Raw genomic sequence first — 14,465 nt, 5'->3', positions numbered from 1 at the left:
GGTCTAGCTGCTTATTCATAATACTTATATTGTAAGGAGCCGAATGAAATGCAATGTATATAGTTTTAGAAACTTTAATAAAAAGGTCTCCTGAACCGCCAAACTTCACAGGCACAGGAACAGTCACAAACAAACCAAAAATCATTTTTAAAATAACATTCACCTTACAGATTTCTTAGCATCCTTACATGAAATGAAACATCAGGATTTACAGGGACAGTACATCCAAAAATAAAAATTCATTTGCTCACCCTTGTTTCATCCCCGATGTATATGACTATCTTCAGATTAAAAAAAAAAAAAAAAATTTTTTTAGGAAATTAATCCATCTCAGAGTCCATATAATGCCATTGAATTGCTTAAGCTTGTTTGACACTTTAAAACCCACACACTGATCGTGGCAGTGATCCATACGACCGCAGTGTATGAATCGATGTCTTCCAGTGCCAAAAGATAGATGTGTGTGTAAGAAAACTGCTAATATTTTAGATTTTTTAAATTATAAATCAATGCTGTGGTGTCAACATCACTCTCAAGAACACTTGTATGACAGTAGATTGAAAGCATTGATTTATAGGCGATATGTAAAGTTAAACATTAGTTTTTCCTCTTACACACAGCTATTGTTTGGCTTCAGAAGACATATATTCATCCACTGGGGTTGCATTGTGTTGGTTTTTCAAGCATCAAACAAGCTTCAGCCATTCAAATGGCAATACATGGAGTCACAGAGATGGATTAATTTCTTAAATGCACGTGGGTGAGCAAATAAGAGAATTCTGATTTTGGGGTGAACTATCCGGTTAAGATAAATGTCTGCTTTCACTCATCTAGTCATTCTTGAAGAAAAGGTTCCAGTGCAGAGCACTTGGTGTTTTGTATTCAGGCCCAAACAGGAACGATGCATTTCACTTTCATTCCACCAATGCTGCGTTGTTGGGCATCCTATGCCCCTGTATGGCTTTCTGCTCCATCATCTTTATCTTGTCTCTTCCAAATCTGCAAAAGAAGAGTTACGTGAAATAATGCTGGATGGTGATGCTTCAAAATCAATATTTCCATTGCAGCGGCAGATCTTCAAGAAAAAGCAGTGACTAATGCAGTTTGTCTTTAATGTTAATCAAAGAACAGAAAATGGTACCTTTAATAAGGAGTTATTCTATTTATACAGTGGAGACAGTTTGATAACTTCAATTTTAACTTTAACTATTCAATTTCTGTATTTTTCCTACATGTTACAGTAGGAAGGCCACAGGAAAATATTATATTTATAATAAGGGATTTATGTGAAAATAATTTTAAGTTCACTTGAAATTGATATAGCTTTTAATTATACTATTTAATTATTAAGGACATCTTGATCAGGAGTAACTGGGAGAAGAGATTTTTTTTTTTTTATCTCAATCGGACATTCCTGGAAAAATAAAGGATAAATAAATACAAATACTGTAATGTTGAATGTCTATATAATCAATGTTAAAAAAAGAAAAAGAAAAAAGATTTCAGAGACATCAGTAGCAGTTTTAGTATCAGTGATATTTCCAATATACTGTATTGTAGTTGTTTCTACATTAATTTGGAGAGTAATTGTGAAATATCGATTTTACAACAAAAAAAAAAACTACAATATAAAAAACCTTTAAAAACAGATGTTTTTAATCGCAATAAATTACAGAAAACATTTGCAGGGATTGCAATGACTACAGTGTCCATTCTCTTATGATTTAATAATAAAAATCCACAAAAGTACTGTACTTGAAAAAACTTCCTCAAACATATTTGAAAAGAAATGTGCATTCTTTATAAGGGTTTTTTGCACCGGGTAGTTCTAGGAACTAGCCACCATAATGGTTCTCCAAATGGTCCAACATGTTAACATAGGGCCAGAAAAACAGGGTCAGTTTCACTTTTGATTAGATTTTCAGCTTCCATTTCTGCTATTAAGCGGCTCTCCAGTGTTCATGTTTTTATTTGTGTCTGACCTCGACTGACTGAACAGAAGAAATTAACTGGAGAAGATTTTCACAAAATCTCAAAAGCCTCAGAGCCACACCCATCTAAAACATCATCGCCACAGACCAAAAGTAGTTTGAATATGTTTACCAGCCAGAGCAAATGTTTCCATAAAGTTTGCTTTGGCAACCTGTATCGAACTCCAGAAATGAACTGTTTTAGTTTGAAAATAACGTCACGCTAATTCTTCACTTTCTCTTGAAGTACAGTCTTGTTCAAAATAATAGCAGTACAATGTGACTAACCAGAATAATCAAGGTTTTTAGTATATTTTTTATTGCTACATGGCAAACAAGTTACCAGTAGGTTCAGTAGATTGTCAGAAAACAAATGAGACCCAGCATTCATGATATGCACGCTCTTAAGGCTGTGCAATTGGGCAATTAGTTGAAAGGGGTGTGTTCAAAAAAATAGAAGTGTCTACCTTTGACTGTACAAACTCAAAACTATTTTGTACAAACATTTTTTTTTTTCTGGGATTTAGCAATCCTGTGAATCACTAAACTAATATTTAGTTGTATGACCACAGTTTTTTAAAACTGCTTGACATCTGTGTGGCATGGAGTCAACCAACTTGTGGCACCTCTCAGCTGTTATTCCACTCCATGATTCTTTAACAACATTCCACAATTCATTCACATTTCTTGGTTTTGCTTCAGAAACAGCATTTTTGATATCACCCCACAAGTTCTCAATTGGATTAAGGTCTGGAGATTGGGCTGGCCACTCCATAACATTAATTTTGTTGGTTTGGAACCAAGACTTTGCCCGTTTACTAGTGTGTTTTGGGTCATTGTCTTGTTGAAACAACCGTTTCAAGGGCATGTCCTCTTCAGCATAGGGCAACATGACCTCTTCAAGTATTTTAACATATGCAAACTGATCCATGATCCCTGGTATGCGACAAATAGGCCCAACACCATAGCAGGAGAAACATGCCCATATCATGATGCTTGCACCTCCATGCTTCACTGTCTTCACTGTGTACTGTGGCTTGAATTCAGAGTTTGGGGGTCGTCTCACAAACTGCCTGTGGCCCTTGGACCCAAAAAGAACAATTTTACTCTCATCAGTCCACAAAATGTTCCTCCATTTCTCTTTAGGCCAGTTGATGTGTTCTTTGGCAAATTGTAACCTCTTCTGCACATGCCTTTTTTTTTAACAGAGGGACTTCTTGAAAATAGATTAGCTTCACACAGACGTCTTCTAACTGTCACAGTACTTACAGGTAACTCCAGACTGTCTTTGATCATCCTGGAGGTGATCATTGGCTGAGCCTTTGCCATTCTGGTTATTCTTCTATCCATTTTGATGGTTGTCTTCCGTTTTCTTCCACGTCTCTCTGGTTTTGCTCTCCATTTTAAGGCATTGGAGATCATTTTAGCTGAACAGCCTATCATTTTTTGCACCTCTTTATAGGTTTTCCCCTCTCTAATCAACTTTTTAATCAAAGTACGCTGTTCTTCTGAACAATGTCTTGAACGACCCATTTTCCTCAGCTTTCAAATGCATGCTCAACAAGTGTTGGCTTCATCCTTAAATAGGGGCCACCTGATTCACACCTGTTTCTTCACTAAATTGATGACCTCAGTGATTGAATGCCACACTGCTATTTTTTTGAACACACCCCTTTCAACTAATTCAACTAATTGCTCAATTGCACAGCCTTAAGAGCGTGCATATCATGAATGCTGGGTCTCATTTGTTTTCTGAGAATCTACTGAACCTACTGGTAACTTGTTTGCCACGTAGCAATAAAAAATATACTAAAAACCTTGATTATTCTGGTTAGTCACATTGTACTGCTATTATTTTGAACAAGACTGTATATCGGGGCCTTAAAGTGGACAATCGAAAGAAAGTTTAATGCAATTTTCATATAATATCCACTTGCTAAAACGTCCTGCTCAGCCATGTTTTAATCTAATTCAACTTTATTGCCAAACAACAGAGGGAAGGAATAAGTAGCAAACCTGTATGTAGGCCTCTGAGAGCGTGATCATCTGTGGAAGGATATCGATCACCTGCAGGTCCTGAAGCTCATACCACTTCCCTGTGCCCTGTCAAACATTAGAAAGCAGACGTATTATACAAAACATCCCCATAACAAAGCTAGTGTGTTTTGAATGGCATGAAGTGTTGGTGACACTCACATGATGCAGAACATGAATTCTATAGGAACCTTCAGTGGGTTTTCCATCATGAACAACATTGGCCACCAGGTCATAAGTGGTGACCTTCTCAGTAGCCTGCGCCTCTTCCGTGAGGTACTCGCGCAAATCAACATTCCTGTTGTGTATGAGTGTTTTCACAAGAACATTTCAAAATACATTCACAGATAATATAGAAATGTCTAAGGCCGGGGACACACTGCAAGCGTGCCGTGAGCGTCTCGGCTGCGTGAAGTGTCCGTTTTTATTTCGGCTCCCATGTTAACCGATTAGCGCTTGCATACTGCCTGCGTCAGACGCCCATTTTTCACGCGACACGCGAGCGTGTTGGAAGCGTTTCTAGGCAAAATAGCATAGGAAAAGATGTTTATATGCCATTTTGACACGAATACATATTAATAAATGGCATTTTCATGTTTGAAAGTCTTTAGGTTAACATAAATGCAGATATAGGCCTACTTGTAATAATAAAAAACAACATAATTATCGATTTTGAAATATTAAACCTGTCAATACAGAACGAAATATTCTGTAGCCTATTTTGCTGTCAATACCATATGTATGGTCAATAGGCTACTGCCGACGTTGTCTTTGCTGTATCAATAGGCAATATAGTTATATTTAACATGAAGTATAGGGCTTCCCAGCAGCAGCAGCCCCGCGTCAGACACGCTTCTGGTGTGCAAAGACAGAGAAAACGCCAGGCAGCCGCCCCGCGGCTGACACGCAGCAGAAACGCCACGCTTACAGTGTGTCTCCGGCCTAAAAGAGTCTAAACTTAATTTATCCTGAGCAAAGGCGTTCACATACGTTATGGGGAAGTTGACGATTGTTGGGTTCTTTTCGATAAAGAAGTTGTTCTTTGTGAATCGTTTGATGCAGAAGATAAGGTATGGGGGAAGCTTGGTGAGCTGGAACTTTTTCAGAAAGTTCTCTTTGTAGGTCTTGTACTCCTGTGACAAAAACGTCAAAAGTTAATTATACATAAGTAGAATATTCAATATCAGGGGTTTTCCTGAAAGGGGCCTCACAAAAACCATTAATCATAATAACGGTCCCATTCACCTCGCATGACTAGTGCTTCAACATTTGGGGACAAATAAACAAGCAGGAGAAAATATACATAACAAAAATTGGTAACACTTAGTAATAAGATTTCATAACTACTAAGAATTAACAATAATTCTACAGCATTTAAATCTTAGTTCATGTTTATTTTAACATGCTAAAACAGAATCAACATTTTTTTGTTTTTGTTGACGTTAGTGACGTAATGCGCTTACAAATACTGTTACAAATTAATTCCTCATTGATAGTTAATACATTAACTAATGTTAACAAATGAGACCTTACTGTAAAGTGTTACCAAAAGAGTAAAGCTATGTACACCGATCATATATTATACACCGATCAGCATTGTAACTGAGGTGACAATTATTCATGAGAACATACAATGCACACATAAGGTTTCATGATAATGAACAAAAAACAAAAGAATAAATAATTCAGAATCTGAGGGGGGGGGAAGTAAATGCACACCTTCTCAGTGTTTCCATTGAACTTGCCCAGGATGTTGAAGAGAGGAACCTGAGGAATGATGAGCTGCTCTTTCTCATCTTTGTAGAGCGGTGCGGTGGGCAGGTCAAGGGTCAGGTACAGGAAGGTGGACTCGGACATCTCCTCCTGGTACTCCTCCTTAAGGAGAAGGGCTTCTTTCTCTTCAGCAGGCTGGGAAAAACAAGGATGGACAATTAAGAAACCATAAATAAAAACCATTTATCTATTCTGACATTGCAAATACAGCATTTTCTGTCCTCTTTCTGAAGACTGGTTGGACACCAGCTCACCATTGTTCACAAAAATTCCCTGCCCATACTCTCATGTATGAGTAAATAATACAGAAAGGTCTTCTAAACTGTTTAAAGGTGCACTATGCAACTTTCCGTCCACTGGAGGGCACCTAGGCAAAACAAATGCATAGTTTGATGATGCAAAGTTTGAGCGCAGCATCTTGGGACATGTGGTCTTCACCTCACAGCCGGCGGAAAATAGGACTCGGGCAGAAATCATGTTCATGGATGCGGTTATTAACGTTACTGTAGTGTAAAGCACAGCAGGAGCTGTGTTGTGGAGCTGAGCACGGCTGCTGGAGCGATTGTTACACAAATACCCGCCTCGCGAGCACCGGGATTTTTATTATTCCGGGACGGGACACAGACGCCAGGCGTCCACACTATTTCCGCTTTTCCGGTTATGATTTTGAGGTAATTGAGCTCTGTTTATCATATTAGATACATTTAAGTGTGTTGAAAATGATGTTATGACGTTACTCCGTGCTTTCACTTGTTCACACTGCTAAGAGTAAAGCGCTCCTGCTAAATAAAACCCGAAACCGAGGGTAACGCAGATATGACGCGATTGACAGGCGACTTCCTCAGACGCTATGCTGACACGTCCCGGTCCTTAGTTAAAATAGCAATTTTCTCACAATTTACAAATAGTAGGAAACATCTGGGATATTGTAGGTACTCAACTGAACAAAATATATAAAACTGGCCTAGTGGTTTTTGGATATTTTACTGCAAAAATACTACATAGTGCACCTTTAAATGGTTTAGCAAGCACAAATCAGATTACAGTAAGAAACTGTCCAGCAGACACCTACCAAATCTGGATGGGGAAGCTTCTTTGAGAAGATTCGCATGGACCCCTGAAACACCTTGGTGAGTATGGCTGCAGAAGAGAAAAATTATTTCACCTAGTACTTAAGAAGATTGAGATTGAAGACTGAGACCAACTAGCACAAACACATCAGAATCACACAAAACTCACATGATTTCTTCTTTGTCCCACCAAGAGCACCATGCAATGCATTCAGGAACCAGGACAGAAAGTCAACAGCGTCCCCTAGAGGGCAAACAGCACAACACTGGTTTAAAAAGTGCAAGTTCCTGTTTTATGACAATGACAGCAGTGGCGTGCAAAGAGGGCTTGAGCCCCTGCCACTTTGAAAGTGAAAGTACCCTTTTCGATCGCACCACAGTGCCCCTAAGAACACGGTTTCCATCGAGGGGGACCGAGTAAACAGACTTTCCTTGAAAGGGAAGTCGATACTACTATACCACTTTCTGACTTAAACATGCAACCTAGAACCTAAGATACCAGCTTAAATGTATAGTTCACCCCAAAAATGAAAATTAGCCCATGATTTACTCACCCTCAAGTCATCCTAGGTGTGTATGACATTCTTCTTACAATCTAATACAATCAGAGTTATATTAAAAAGTCCTGGCTCTTACAAGCTTTATAATGACAGTGAAAAGATGGGTCATTTTTTAAGTCCATCTATCCATCATATAACTGCGCCACACGGCTACGGGGGGTTAATAAAGGCCTTCTGAAGCCTTCTAAGCGATGCGTTTGTGTAAGAAAAATATCCATATTTAAAACGTTATAGCCTAAAACAACTAGCTTCCAGCGGTACACAAGTCAACTTCCGCTGAAAGAGTGACCCCTGACAAGATGTACCTCTCATGGATCAGGCTGGCCAACAAACTCAAGCCCCTGTTCTCTGATATCAAAATAGAGATAAGACTTAATAATACATTTTATTTATAAAGCACTTTACATTTTAAAGAAAAACTAAGTGCTACAAAGGGAGGAAAACATTAAATAAAGCAGTCAGAGCAATTGAGAATTAAATTAAAATCAACACAAACAAAATTTAAACCTTGAAAGACTTTCTAAACAGGTAAAAAACATACTTGCGTACTGCTTACTGCCAGAATCTCATTATTTTAGTCTATATAGTTTTAAATATGGATTTTTTTTTTTTTACACAAACGCATCGCTTCAGATGGCCTTTATTAACCCCCCGGAGCCGTGTGGCGCAGTTAGGGTGTACTCACACTAGGCACGGTTGCCATGAACCGGGCCCGAGTACGATTGTCCCCCCTCCCCACTCCCCCGCTGGCCTGCACTCATATAGGAGGGTTTCAGCATTCGTGCCGGAGCACGCTTACGTCATTATGGTGCGACGGTTTCGGGTTTCAGCATTCGTGTCGGAGCACGCTTACGTCATTATGGTGCGACGGTTTCGGGTTTCAGCATTCGTGTCGGAGCACGCTTACGTCATTATGGTGCGACGGTTTCGGGTTTCAGCATTCGTGTCGGAGCACGCTTACGTCATTATGGTGCGACGGTTTCGGGTTTCAGCATTCGTGTCGGAGCACGCTTACGTCATTATGGTGCGACGGTTTCGGGTTTCAGCATTCGTGTCGGAGCACGCTTACGTCATTATGGTGCGACGGTTTCGGGTTTCAGCATTCGTGTCGGAGCACGCTTACGTCATTAAGGTGCGACGGTTTCGGGTTTCAGCATTCGTGTCGGAGCACGCTTACGTCATTAAGGTGCGGCGGTTTCGGGATAAACAGGAAGAGCGGCGCTCTCTGAACACAATGGAGTCCATCGCTCTGTTTTCTTTGTGGATAATTTTGTGTCGTTTGGTCCACAGCCCTCTCACAGCCTGTTGTTAAACAGATGTGTCGCCTTAGTGGCGCGAAAATGTTCACGTAATCGTGCTGCTCGTATGAGGAGGTTTGCAAGGTACCAGCTGAAGTGCAGCAAGGACTTTGCAGCTTTGATTACGGACTCCAGCACGGTTAGCGCTCACACTGCATGTGAACTGCGCCCGAGTCCAACTGATCCGTGCTCTGGCCCACCTCTTCCAAGCGGACCAGGGCCGGCTAATCGAGCCGAGCCCGGGCACGGTTCGGAGCACTCACACTATTCAAACGAACCACGCTTTGGTAGTCAAACGCACTCGGGCACGGTTCAAACTGGCTAGTGTGAGTACACCTTTATATGACGGATGGATGCACTTTTATGCGATCCGACAAGTCACTGCCATTATAAAGCTTGGAAGAACCAGGACATTCTTTAATATAACTATGATTGCATTAGATTGTAAGAAGAATGTCATATACACCTAGGATGGCTTGAGGGTGAGTTAATCATGGGCTAATTTTCATTTTTGGAAGAACTGCCTCTTTAAGAAAAACATTCAGCCAGTACACGGTATGTGCAGCACATTATTGACGAAGGTGTGGTGATTTACCTTGCTTAGTGATCTGAAAGTTCTTTTTACTGCACAACACCACAGCCTGCAACATTTCATGCGGCGACACATGGGCTTTGAAGTTACGCGGGTTCCACAGCTTGCGCATGAGCTCCCCGAAACGCTGCACCAACAGAAACATGATGTCACCCGGCGGCCGGCGAATTCCACGATAGTTGTCCTCCTCGAGGAAGTAGTTTCGCAAAGGGGGCACATTTGATAGCGCCTTAGGAAAAAACAAGCGGTCACATAGAACAATTACAAAAAAATTGCCATAATTTTAAGATTTATGTATTTGAATTGCATATAAAATTTCCATCCATTTTAATTAGTTTTAATGAACAATGTGATGCATATTTTACCTGTAAAACAACATTAGCATAGTCATTGGCCTTGATATTATTGAGACCAACAATTCCAGGCAAATATGTTGTGCCATCGTAGGCCCTGTAGAGCTTTCCCTGCTTATCCAAACCAGAGATGTGCTGTTTGGTGAATGTGGGTTTCAACACATACTGAAACAAAGAAATCAAGTAGAACTGAATCAGAGAGGGTTAAACAATCATGGTACAATAATAACATGATAATTAGGGCTGCAAAATATATCGAAATATCGCAAATGTACATATCGCGATATGCATATCGCAACAGCACGCAAGATCTGAATGATTTTAATAGGCTACTTCAACATTGTGAAGTGCTCATGAGTTTTAGGGTGACGTATATAGCAGAGAATAGACTGGGCACACAACTGTTACTTATGTGTCTTGCTTAAAGTAAAAAAAAATTGTTATTAAACGCAATAACTTGCGAAAAACAACTCCTTGCAGTCTCGTGCTGTCTGCTGTCTGACACACACATACCTAAACTTGCCTCTATGAAAGCATGTGATCCCTTCAGTTCTGTTTCGTGTCTTATTACACACTTGAACTGTCAAATAGCCATTTTTACATAACTGTGTGTGTCTTGATGAGTATTCATGTAAACACAGTCAGTTATGCTTTAAGTGAACGATATCAGTTGGGGAAAGAAACCGAATGAGTGTCAATAGGATTCGGGCATTAGCTCTTAAAGTGACAGGCGGCTAATACAGTAAACCTGCCGCTGTCTGTCAAACAACAGAAGAACGAGAGAAAAATCACTCAGTGCTCTTGGCTGAATAACCTTTGTAGCTTTATGTATCAGTGTTTATTTAATTCATGTGAGGACTACTGTTTTTAATAACAAAGATAAATTAACATAAAACAGATAATCGTCCACCTCTAGTTCAGGGGCCTGTACCATGATGGTAGTTTAACAAACTCATGGTTACAGGATTAGTTGAGGTGAAAAAACCAAGCCAATCTATTTAGGCTTTGATCCTGCGTTCAAGAGTTTAGCTGTGACATCAGCTGTGAACAGCCAATCACAGGCTGTGGATCAGTGATGTGACATCCGCAGTGAACAGCCAATCACAGGCTGTGGATCAATGAAACAGATTCACTTCTCGCGAGAGAAGCAGTGAGATTCATTTCTGTCTTCTGCAGATTATTACTTGATTGAAAAATTAAGAATTTAAACAAATTTACACAGCAAGAAGAAAAGAGCTGTCTATGAAAGTATTATACGTCAATTATGCAAGCTTAAGGTATGAAGTTAGTTTAGTTGATATATAGAGATAATTGAACATTTAAGCTTAGTATGCTTTTTTTCATAACTTTATTTATTGATTTTAAAGCTTATTGGTATGACTTTATATAGGCTATTTATATTATGCCTATTAATGGTTGACTAACTAAAATGATGAATGTGTAATTGATTAAGGGTATAATAATTACATAAATTATATCTAAATCATTCAAAATTATTATTATAAATAAGCATTGTTAAAAGCCAGACACTTTAGTCTTTAAAAAACTTTTGCTATGACCTTTAATTTGGAGCAGAAACAGGAGGAGTGTTTTTATTGCTTCAGAAGTGTGTCACTTTACTCACAGCAGATTGGTCTAATCTCAGATTGGTCCAATCTCCAATCTCCAGGGCAGGACCAATTTTAGTTGTGTAAGTTCCTATGGCTTTAAGCTATGTTTATCGCCAAACCACTTTAATGGTTCCTAAAACTCAGGATTGGCACAAACTAACTAAGCTTAAACATATCTGGCTAGCCAGCTAATCCGACTTCATGATATAGGCCCCTGGTGTCTTTGTTTACCTGGATGTTCTTGATGTTAAGTTTTAGGTTGATATAACTATACATAACATTGTTAAGTCAAGCAAAGAGTTTTTAGTATTTAAATATTGGCATTACATTTTTTTATTATTTTTTATTATTATTATGTCAGATTTGTGACATACATTTTTGCTAAAACACTGCTGGTCACTTTTAGAAGTTGTAGCAATGCTTTCTTTTCCCAGAAAGAATGAGAAACACATAAACGGTATCACTCCTGGTTTTAAAAAAATATATATAATTTAAATAGATTTTACACACTAATAGTAATATAGTATCGCATATTGAATATTGCATTATATCTTTAATATTGCATTTTTCTTCAATATCACAACGCCCTAATAACAATACTATAATTACACGTCAAAGAGATTGTACAATAAAATAGCAATTATATATTAACAATCAACTGATTAAAGGAAACCCGTATCTCACCGTAATGTCCTCTAATGAGGAGTCGATGATCTCGTAATTGTCTGGCAGGCAGTAGAACTTTAACGTGTGGAGATTCAGGAAAACGTGGTGTGTGAACTGAACGCTGTGGATGTACGCATGAGACTTCTGACCTCGACCTGAAACAAAAACAAAATAAGCCAAAACAGTGTCCTTCAAATCTGCATTGTAGACATTTAGCTTGTGCAAGTATTTCCATTTAGAGATAGAGATGGCCTCATAGTATGAAAGCTTGTTTCTGCCACAGAAGGGAAAAAAAGGTAATAGCGACTTTCGCTCAATTCTGACTTTTTTCCTAGCAAATCTAAAAAGTTTCTCTCCTAGGCTACACTTATGAGAAACAAATTCAAAATTGCTATAAACTAAAAATTGCTATAAACTGACAATTGCACGAAAAAGACAAAATTGTGAGAAAAAGTCACAAATAACTAGGTTTTTATTTATTTATTCCATGGTGGAAACAAACTTCCATCCATAGTCAGCATACATGTTAAAGCTGCATACCAGCTGCTTTAACATGATTATCAGGTTAAATTAGTCATAACGTTATTGTTATTGTTGTTATATTGGGAGAATGCAAGTCCAGGCTGTTCTGTTGCATGTGGTGTTCCACAGGGGTCAGTTCTTGGCCCAGTCTGATTCATCCTCTACATGTTTCCCCTCGGTCCAGTCATCAGCAGACATGGTCTGTCCTTTCATTGTTATGCTGATGACACAACTTTATATCAAAACTGCCCTGAGCCCCTCCACAGCTCTGTCACGACTCACCACATGTCTTGAGGAGATTAAGGCATTGATGGGAAGTAACTTCCTCCAGCTGAACTCCAGTAAAACTGAGGCATTACTGGTTGGCACCCCTCATCAGATCCACTCCTCTCCATTATCCCAGCTCATTTTCGATGGCCAGGTCATCACTTTCTCCTCCTCAGTCACAAACCTAGGGGTACAGTTTGACCCCCAGCTGACCTTCAATGACCGTTTTAAACACATCTGCCAAACCTCCTTCGAAATATCTCCAAACTCCGTCCACTTTTAACCTTTCCAGATGCAGAGAAACTTGTCCATGCCTTTTGTCTCCACCAGGCTGGACTACTGCAACAGACTCTTCAGTGGGATTTCTTGCAGAAATATCCAGATGCTTCAAAACATCCAGAACAGCGCTGCCAGTCTTTATGAGAGTCCGTAAATACGATCACATAACTCCCACCCTACACTTATTGCACTGGCTTCCTGTTTCATCCTGGATCGAATACAAAATCCTCCTGCTCACACATAAATGCATCACCGGACATGCACCTTCATATCGACAGGAACTTTGAAATCCTCCACCTATGCCCACTCAGATCTTCCAGCCACCTGCTTCTTCAAGTTCCCACCACCAGGCTTTGCACCGTGTGTGTGTGTGTGTGTGTGTGTGTGTGTGTGTGTGTGTGTGTGTGTGTGTGTGTGTGTGTGTGTGTGTGTGTGTGTGTGTGTGTGTGTGTGTGTGTGTTGGGAGATCGGAGACCGAGCTTTGTGCTCGGCTGCACCGCGGCTTTGGAACCACCTTCCCAGTGAGCTGAGAGCAGTAGAGAGCCTGGACCAGTTTAAAGCAGAACAGAAGACTTTTCTGTTCAGAAAGGCTTTTGTGTGTTGATCGTTTGTTTCTATATTGTTGCACTTTGATAGTCTTCTGAATGAAATGTGTGTTATAAATAAAATCTATTATTATTATATCTGTCAAACTTACCTTGGAAATATTTCCCACAGATCAGACAGGCATAGACGTTAATGTGTGAAAGAGTGATTGAACAAAGCTTCTCGAAGTCGAAATCCAAAACACTCCTGATGAAAACAAGAGTGAGTGTTATAGCAGAAGAGCAACATAAGGTTACAATAACAGACATCATTATTCATATATTAACAAACCTATTGATAGTGTCCAGATATGGACAATGGCGGCTTCTGCGATCTTCAACATGACCACGACCGACTTTTACACGCACTTCTGAAAATTAAGCAAAGTCCAGATATATGAAAATCATGTTGCTTTCAGGTCCACGTTAATAAACATGCACACATGCTATGATGGAGATTTTTCAGACAGAAATACAATACATGACATCAAAGCAGATTATCATCAGTGTTACACAGCTGGGAACATAAATATACTGGAGATAAATCGCTAGTTTAGCGAATAATAGTTAACATTAACGTATGTTAGCAGCTACGTTGAAAATACGTTACGGCCTCCAGATTTAAGCCGAATTCCAGCTAATAAACGCTCAAAATGTACCTTCTTCTTCATCTTCATCAACGTCCCTCTCCCGTTTCACGCCTGTAATCATTTTAGGTTTAATAACAAATCAAATTCAAGTCAACACACTGTTGAATGAACACTCTTCTAACGCCTACAGCGAGTGTTACAAAAATCCCGCGTCCACTTCCGCTCTAAAACGGGGTGGCCGAGAGCACATTAACTCCGGGGTCGATGCGAAAACAAACACTGGATAGGTCTTCTGTA

The 14,465-nt window shown here is 39.5% G+C and overlaps 1 protein-coding gene across 1 annotated transcript; it reads right to left on the bottom strand.

The window, feature by feature from the left end:
• Positions 1-60: 60 nt before the first annotated feature.
• On the bottom strand, positions 61-14,397 carry usp39 (ubiquitin specific peptidase 39). Its single transcript, XM_067437621.1, has 13 exons — positions 14,238-14,397; positions 13,871-13,949; positions 13,692-13,786; positions 11,945-12,081; positions 9,663-9,815; positions 9,301-9,526; positions 7,017-7,091; positions 6,850-6,917; positions 5,724-5,912; positions 4,995-5,137; positions 4,167-4,302; positions 3,987-4,073; positions 61-999 (listed from the first exon to the last, which is right to left on the bottom strand). Exons 1-13 carry the CDS (start codon positions 14,287-14,289, stop codon positions 946-948), a joined length of 1,494 nt encoding a protein of 497 aa, XP_067293722.1. The 5' UTR covers positions 14,290-14,397; the 3' UTR covers positions 61-945.
• Between the last annotated feature and the right edge of the window lie 68 nt (positions 14,398-14,465).

The sequence above is a fragment of the Pseudorasbora parva genome, chromosome 3 (genome assembly GCF_024679245.1).
Source record: "Pseudorasbora parva isolate DD20220531a chromosome 3, ASM2467924v1, whole genome shotgun sequence".
Taxonomy (NCBI): Eukaryota; Metazoa; Chordata; class Actinopteri; order Cypriniformes; family Gobionidae; genus Pseudorasbora; species Pseudorasbora parva.
This window is presented reverse-complemented; position numbering and strand designations above follow the sequence as displayed.